The sequence below is a fragment of the Macrobrachium nipponense genome, chromosome 46 (assembly GCF_015104395.2).
Source record: "Macrobrachium nipponense isolate FS-2020 chromosome 46, ASM1510439v2, whole genome shotgun sequence".
Lineage (NCBI taxonomy): Eukaryota > Metazoa > Arthropoda > Malacostraca > Decapoda > Palaemonidae > Macrobrachium > Macrobrachium nipponense.
The window spans coordinates 38,203,708-38,212,813 of NC_061106.1; the positions used below are offsets into that span (position 1 = coordinate 38,203,708).

General features: G+C 36.4%; 1 protein-coding gene across 1 annotated transcript in view; it reads right to left on the reverse strand.

Annotated features, from left to right (window-relative positions):
- Positions 1 to 8,929: 8,929 nt before the first annotated feature.
- Positions 8,930 to 9,106, reverse strand: part of LOC135214696 (protein FAM200A-like) — a 549-nt gene continuing 372 nt past the window's right edge. Inside the window, exon 1 of the mRNA XM_064249029.1 lies at positions 8,930 to 9,106. This exon is cut by the window's right edge and continues 372 nt beyond it. Within this exon, the coding sequence (XP_064105099.1) occupies positions 8,930 to 9,106 (177 nt within the window).

Below are 9,106 nucleotides of genomic sequence, written 5' to 3' on the forward strand. Positions count from 1 at the left end.
CTGCACCAGGTAAAAAAAAAAGTGCTCTCAAGTTCAAAGCAAATGTAACTGTCGTTTCTCTCTCTCTGGTAGAGAAGACGGTTCAGTGTCATACTAAATAACAGGTACTGGAATTGTAGGTGGATGCATTCCATAGCAATAGAAATGATATCCAATATGATAGGTAGGTTACTCGGTTGTATGAACATTTATACAGGGTGGTGTTTCGAAATTAAAGCCCCCCCCCCTCCCTCTACAGCATAAACTAAAATTGATATGGGCAATAGTAATTCAGAACAGGTATTTTATTTAAGTTTCTCTTTGAGTATTTGATATTTTGTGTGGCTCCATCTGCCTTACTACAGCCTGCATTCTTGGGGGGTATGAAAATCGCAAAAAAGCTGAGGCTCAAACTCCATTTCCCTGAGCACTTCGGTCACCTCTCTTCGCAGGTCGTCGAGGCTTGGTATACCATCATAGTTCACTGTGCGCACTTCAACATGATCCTTTAAGATACTACCAATGTTTTCGCACACATTAAGGTCAGGGGAGCTACCTGGAAATTCACTTGACGAGAAGAAATCGATACCACTGTTTCGAAGCAGCTCCTGTGTCTGAAGAGCCTTGAAACATGGTGCCTTGTAATGCAAAAATGTGATTTCTTCAACAGATAACACATTTTCAGAATCTTTGAGGAAAGGTATTTGCCATTCCATGACTGTCCTTTTTCTTTGATGATCCATATTAACCATTTGGCTGTGAAACGGAGAAAAATTCCCAAACATTCAGGAAATTTCACAACTTGGCGAGAGCGCACGTCATCGCTGATATCATCCAACTTTGCAGCCCAAATGATGTAATCTTTATGATTTGGCTTCCTGACTGTGTAAATGAAGAATTCATCTGATGCGGCAACATGGAGAGAGTCAGCTTCATCCCAATCTTTAAGAAATGAACCACAAAACCATGCACGGTCTTCTCTCTGTTGCCGAGTGATGTTGGGCTTGCTGATAACATGAAATGGCTTGATACCAGATTTTTTCAACTCATGATATACAGCACTATAACTTCTCTTTTTTCCCCTTTTTGTTTCTAGTTCAAGCGCCAATTTACATAAAGACTTTCTTCGTCTACCCAATGCCTCAGCTATGATGTCTTTTGACTCCTGAAAAAGGACTTCAGCCCTTACAAGATTCTCACTCTTTTCGTGATGACAGTCGTATGGATTTTTTTCCCAGTTTCTATTAACAAAGGATTCATCTCTTTTAATGTATTTAGCTATCCAGGAACATGAAATGAAGGATGCACCAGCATCCCTGGCCTCTCTGAAGGTTATAGCCCGGATTCAGTCAATCTATCTGATTTCCTCCAAGTCGTTAGCCAAGGCTGTATCTATATCTAACTCTGTCACTCAGTCTGAAAATACAAGAAATGTAAAATGAAAAATGACTTAATAGAAACTTAAGATAATGTACCTGGAGATAGCCTATAGCAGAAAACTTCATAAATTTCCATGTTCTGTGGAGTTGGGGGGGAGGGGGGCTCTAATTTCGAAACACCCGGTAGTATACTACATAGTTAATTAGTCAATGACTGAACACTTGAAAATGGAATTCAAATTTTCATCATCTCTTTGAAATTTCAGTTTAAAAAAAAAAATGATGATATAGTGTGGTTACACAGTATGTAGGAGTGCTGCATATTTTATTGGAATACAACATTCTTTAAAACCACTGTGATTCAAATTGACCGTCCGTCACAGAATTGTACAAAGAATTTCCAGTCATATAACATGGATTCCCTGGAAAATGACTTTGTGGTTAATCAAAGGTGTGTTTACTTTTGTTCGGTTACTGAATTTAGATTCCAGGTGATTAATGGTCGCTGAACCGAATTAATTCAAAACAATTCTTATTATTTCTATGTTCTCAGATAATAAGATAATTGTAAATTGCATATTTACATCTCATTTCTAATGTGTTGCAAGTACTCTCAAATATTTCCGACGTTCAGAAAGCTGCCTGCATATTATATTAAACATATATGCAACGTCTTACTAAGGTTGCGTTCACACCGAACGCGTCGCGTCGAGTCGCGCTAATTCATGGCTAGTGTCATTTTCGCCTTAAATAGGAAAGGGATGTTAGTGTTTTCTACTTTGTTTTCATATTGCATTTCAGTTTACGAACGCGAGTTATGTTCTAATAAAATTGTACTCATTTATATATTTTTTCACTTTTATGTAGGATAAAATTTAATATAATTAAATTTCAGTTCATCTTTTCTTTGTATCCATATGATATACATTTAAAATCTTAAAACTTACCTATAGTTTTTGAAAATGTTTATGGTTGAGTAGTTTATATTATTAAATATATTATATATATATAATATATTATATATAATTATATATAATCTATATATATTCATATATATGTAAAGGAATATTGATTTATTGAATGTAAAATTGCAGAAAAGGTTGAAAATTGATATTTGCATAGAAAAAAAAGTGTGTACACTAGAACAGATGGCAGTAGCGCTTGGCGTCGGCGGTAGTCGCCAAGGATAATGTACCGAAACAATGATATTTGGTCCATGGATGTCTAGCGTGAGTCGGGTATATAAAGGCCCAAAACGACGATTTTCGTTGGAGCTGAAACAAACAAGTGATTATAATAGTGTATCAAGTTTTGAGGAATATATGGTAATGTACTGTTTATCCATTTGGACGTTTTCTTGTGTGATGTAACGTTGGTTGCCACTAACTTTTTGATGTTACAGTGAATTATATGTTGTGTTGATGTAAAGCTTGTGACTGAGTATTATACTGTAAAATGCAGTGATTAGTGATTAGTAGTCTTGATGAAGTGCTGTATAGCGAAGTCCTTTTGCTTTTGTGTAAAGCGTCCGTAATTTGTTTAATGTTCTGTTTGTGACTTTAATTTCCTACTAGTTGTTATTAAAGTATATTTTAAGTTATAGTGAGTTGTCACTGTTTCCTGATATATTCTCCTCGTAAATCCTTACCATAGAGAGAGATTTTTTTTTTTTATGTTACATGGGGGCCTGTCGAACGAAACCCGAACGTATCCCTACTTAATTTTTGCTCATTCTATCGAACGAAACTCGAACATATCCATACTCAGTGTTTACTCATTCTGTCGAACGAAACCCGAACGTATCCTTATTAATTGTTGCTTTATTCATGTCGAGCGTATTCGACCATAACTTGACGTATCCCTACTGTTAATTGCTTTTCAGTACTTCCATGTACTTTAGAGAGGGGGGAGAGTTGTGATAGAGTTAGTGCTATATTTGTCTTGCTGTGTTATTTTGAGCAGGTTATTAAAGATGTTTGATTTGAAAGATTTCATACGTAGTCCTAGTGGTGAAAAGTTAGAAGGTATAACTAAAATAGACTGGATTGTTCTAGCTAGGTACTATAATGTAGAAGTATCAGAATCTGCAAGGAAGCAAGAAATCTCAAATAAAGTAAGTGAGGCGCTAATGACTTTAGGCATTTTGTCTGATAAGGAAGGGTTTAGTTACTAATTGAGTTGGAAGAGGAAGAAACTGATAGCCAGCAAAGCGCTAGTGAAAATAATACAGAGGGTAGTGCAAGTGAAGAGGAAGGTGCCAAAGCCGTACGTGAAAAAACCAAGTCACGCAGGGTTAAACAAAAGTCCAAACTTTTTTATGAAGGGATGAGTGTTGAGCAGATGCAGATTAATTTGCAAATAGTTAGATTAGAGAATGAGAAAGCTGTTGAACTAAAGAAGTTAGAAAATGAGAAAGCTGAAAAGGTTAGGAAGATTGAGGTTGAGCAAAAGAAGATAGAAGCTGAGAAAGAGGTTGAGCAAAAGAGGATAGAGCTAGAGATATAGAAACTTGGAAGTAGAAGAAAAGTCCAGAGAAATACCAAAATCTTTTAGAATAGACAATGCAGTAAAAAGTGCACCAATTTTTGTTGAAAATGAAGTGGATGCATTTTTTTTACAATTTGAGAAAGTGGCAGAACAGCGTGAATGGCAGAGAACGTCATGGAGCACGTTGGTTCAAACCTCCTTTCGAGGAAAGGCTAGGGAAGTATTTGCTGCCTTATCTTTAGATGATTTCTAAGGATTATGAGAGAGTTAAATCCGAAGTTTTGAAAGCTTATGATTGGGTGCCAGAGAGGTATAGAGAGAAGTTCAGAAGCTGGATAAAAAGAGACAGTCGTACTCATATGGAGTATGCACGGGAACAACGCCTGTGGTATGATAGGTGGATGAATGCCCGAGAAGTTAATGGTGATTTCGGTAAACTTCAGGAACTTATCTTGCTTGAGCAGTTCAAGGATGGTATTAATCCACTTATTAAAACATATTTGGATGAACGTGATGTAGATAATGTGGATGAAGCCACTAGATTGTCTGATAATTATGCATTGACCCATAAGCTATATAATACTGATGTCACTCCTAAAATTGGAAGGAGCAGAGTTTGGAAGAGCAGCAAAATTACAAGGCACAAGGTAAGACTAAGAGTTCACAGGTATCATCTCGTGGAGTCTATAATAAATCCTTTCTAGAGGTGGTAGAGGGGCAAGTCGATATAATTCTGGTCCTAGTGTTAGTGCTGGACAAACAGGATACAGTGTAAATGATCAGTTTACACCTAGTTACCAAATATAGGCGAAAATTTTAGAGATTTTGTATGTTTCAGTTGTGGCAACCAGGACACATCAGGTAGTTGTTGTCCACATCGCACAATAAACCGTCCAATTCAAGTCCGGTAAATAAAGTTAAAGATAAACCTGTACATTTTAAGGATGATCTTAAACCTGAAAATACCATTGCATTGTTGAATCAACCACAAGCATGTGGTGACAGAGATCCTTGTTTGTTTGCTTCTCCCTTAGGCCAGGTAAGAGGTATTGTAACGATAGCATCGACAGTAATAATATATGTGATGTTGATGAGAATATAGGTTACAAAATAGGTAACAATGATGTTCAAAATGTTAGTAATGTTGGTTGTATTGAGAATATTGTAAAAGGAAATGGAGTGAGATTACCTGAAGAGAAGTCCACATCCAAAGGTACTGAATTGTATGACCCTTTTATGGGAGATGGGTGGTTACACCTCCTTGTGTTGAAAAAAGGAAAGTAAGGTGGTTAAGAGATACCGGAGCGGTACAGTCTGTAATGATAAGAAATATGTATGACCAGTGGAAGGATACTGGAGAGTATGTACTTCTGCGTGGGTTTGGACCTGAATTTTTCAGCTCCATTAGTAGAAGTAAGGTTAGAAACTCCGTTAATTTCGGGATATGTTAAAATTGCTTTGGTGAGAGAAATCCCAGTGTCAGGAGTAGAGTTAATTCTTGGAAATGATGTATGTGGAGACAAAGTTTTTGGTAGCAGTAATCCAATTTTGACAGATAAACCCTTTAATTCTTCATTTATTACAGAAGTTGAATGTACATTTCCAAACTTATTTCCTGCTGTGCAGTTACTACAAGAAGTAAGAGTGCCGAAGGAAAGGTAAATGATGACGACGGTTTGGATTTACAAAACTTGTTTAAAGATAGTCCGGAAACACTACAAGTAAGTAAAGTCAGTACTCCTTTGCGAATGCTGAAAGTTAATAAGGAAGAATTTGTTAAATCTCAAATTGAAGATGATAATTTGAAGGTAAAAAGAGATAATGCCCTTGTTGATATAAATGATATCGAGAAGGAAGGCAAGTGTTACTTTTTAAAGATGGAATCCTAATGAGGAAGTTCACGAGTAGAAATGTTAATGATGTTGTAGAACAAGAATTTTGTTCTTGGTATTGCTCATGACTGTAGTTATTCTGGTCATTTAGGTATAAACAAAACTTATGAGAAATTATTAAGGTATTTTTTTTGGCCTAAGATGCGGAAAGATTGTAGTGAATATTGTAAAAATTGTGATTTATGTCAAAGTAGGTAAAGCTCAACATGACCCTAAGGTGATGCCATTGCAACCCATTGAAGTTCCAGGAGAACCCTTTGAGAAACTGGTTTTGGATTGTGTAGGACCTCTGCCTAGGTCTAGCAAAGGTAACGAGTATTTGCTGACAATTATGTGTAGTGCTACAGATTTCAAGCAGGCTATTCCTTTAAGAACAGTGAGTGCTGATAAGATAATTGAAGCGCTTAACAAGTTCTTCTCGCTGGTAGGTTTGCCAAAAGAAGTTCAAAACCGACCAAGGAACCAACTTTACGTCTAGAAAGTTTACCTCATTTTTAGCCTGTCAGAATATTAAGCATTGTTTATCGTCTCCTTATCACCCACAGAGCCAAGGAGTGGTCTCGAACGATTTCATCGAACCTTCAAAACCATGCTTCGCACGTACTGTTGTGAAAATTAAAAGGAATGGGATGTCTACATACCAATGTTGCTATTTGCCGTTCGTGATAGCGTACATTCATCGTTGGGTTATTCTCCTTTTCAGTTAGTATATGTCCATCAGGTAAGGTCACCCATGGAGGTGATAAAGAATCAGTTGATTTCAGATGAGAAGGATTCTAGCACGTTACAAGAAATGAAGGAAAAAATAAAGAAAATATGGAAAGTAGCACATGAGAATCTTAAAGTAGTACAAGAAGAGATGAAAAGAAATTATGACAAAAAGGCTGCAAAACGTGAACTCGACATAGGAGATAAGGTTCTAGTGTATCTCCTACAGGCTGGTAAGGTTTTTAAGCCAGAAGTATATAGAACCTTGCACGGGTGAAGGAAAAAGGTAAGTGATGTTAATTATCGAATTCAATTTCCTACAGGACGGAGGAAAGTTAAAACTTTCCATATTAACAAATTAAAGAAGTATAACGAATCCAGTGGAGTGTTGTCAATTGCAAAAGAGGATGATGAAAAGACGTTGAAGAAGAAATTGAACTTAGATTAAAAAATACAGATTATTTGAGTGATGATGAAAAATTTAGGAAGTTATGTATTCATTTATCTGATGAACAGCAGCATGATTTTAAAGTGCTAATTCAAAACTTTTCAGATCTATTTTCAGACCATCCTAAAAGGATAAAAGGAGTACAACATAAAATCAGGTTGAGAGAAGAGACTCCAATAAGTCAGCGTCCATACAGAATGTCGCCGAGGCAACAACAACAACAGTTAAAGACCGAAGTTGCTTATTTACTGAAACACGGACTAGCAGAGGAAAGTCATAGTGAATGGGCTAGCCCATGTATTCTAGTCGACAAACCTGACGGAAGTGCAAGAATGTGTACAGACTATCGAAAGATAAATAATGTAACTATAAAAGATTCATATCCTATGCCCAGAGTAGAAGATATAATTGATAATGTAGCAAAGTTTCCTTTTTTAAGTAAAATTGATTTATTGAAAGGATACTATCAAATTGAGTTAGACAAAAACAGCAGGGATATTGCTGCATTTGTTACACCCCATGGACTTTATAATTATAAGGTAATGCCATTTGGTTTATGTAATGCACCTCTGACATTCCAACGTCAGATGAATTATATCTTGAAGGATTTCGAAGGTGTATTTGTTTATTTAGATGACATTATTATTGTTGGAGAAACCTGGGAAGATCACATTAAAAAAGTATATGATTTTTTTAAGAGATTATTAGAATTTAATGTTACGATAAACCTTGCCAAATGTGAATTTGGAAAAACTACTGTTCAATATTTAGGACATGAAATAGGAAGTGGCCAAGTGAAACCTGTTGATTGTCATATTGAGGTCATAAAGAATTTGACCCTCCCTACATCTAAACGTGGTGATGAAATTTTTGGGAACAGTGGGGTATTACAGGAAATTTTGTAAAAGAACTTTTCAGATGTAGCCTACCCATTAACAGAGTTGCTGAAAAAGGATGTGAAGTTTGTGTGGTCAAAGGAATGTGACGATGCCTTCAATAAACTTAAGCTCATGTTAATGTCTATGCCAGTACTGAAATCCCCAGACTTTAATCTACCATTCAAGTTACAGGTAGACTCCAGTGAAGTAGGAGCTGGCAGTGTATTATTACAGGAACATAATGGTGTTTTACACCCTGTATCTTACTTTTCAAAGAAATATAATAGCCACCAGTTAAATTACAGTATTGTTGAAAAAGAAGCTTTAAGTTTAATTTTGAGTTTAATGCACTTTGAGATATACTTGCTTAACAGTAACTTTGAAATAGACGTATATACTGATAATAACCCTTTAACCTTTATTAATAAATATAAGCACAACAATAAGAGAATTTTAAGATGGTCTTTATTTTTGCAACCATTCAAACTAAATATTCACCATATAGCAGGCAAAGAAAATGTCATTGCAGATTCTCTCTCTAGATCTGTTGATTATTTAAAGGAAAGTGCTTGTTACCAACGACGTGGCAGTCTCCGACAGTTGCTAAATGGAAGTAGCTAATGTTTAAGACTGTAAGAGTGAAAATTCAGAATGGACTGAGGAGAGAGCCGCTGAGTTAAAAGGGGGGGGGGGAATGTAAAGGAATATTGATTTATTGAATGTAAAATTGCAGAAAAGGTTGAAAATTGATATTTGCATAGAAAAAAAGTGTGTACACTAGACCACTGTTTCTCAACCTTTTTCTGGTGGTGGCCCCCTTCAATCCAGTGCAAGTTGTTGTGGCCCCTCCATGCCAACTCTGAGTTCTTACCCCCCCCCCCCCCCCACACACACACACACACACACCCGCCTTCCGTCCATCACCTTAATACGCCTAGGGAAGGTATATTAATGGTTCTAGTTTGAGTAGTACCATGTACTCAAAACACTAATTTCAGGCAAGAATCAAATACCAATATTAATTGGAAAAATATTTTATTTGAACACTTATCTATTTACAAAAGGAATAAAAAAACAAGGAATACATGTAGGTACAATTGGCTTTATCTTGAAAGGTTTCAGTGGGATCCCTGTGACTGATGCAAGGCTGCCAACTTGTCAATGTTTGGCTTGAAAGCTGTCAGAGAGAGACGTAAATCGCCTCTTTTTTTCTATGTCAAGGCGATTTCGTGTCTTTGACAGCAGGTACATCACCCGACTGAAACCAGTCTCAACCAAGTAAGACGTGGGAAAGGCAAGTAAGAGCAACTTCACATCTTTCCAGAGTATTGGGTA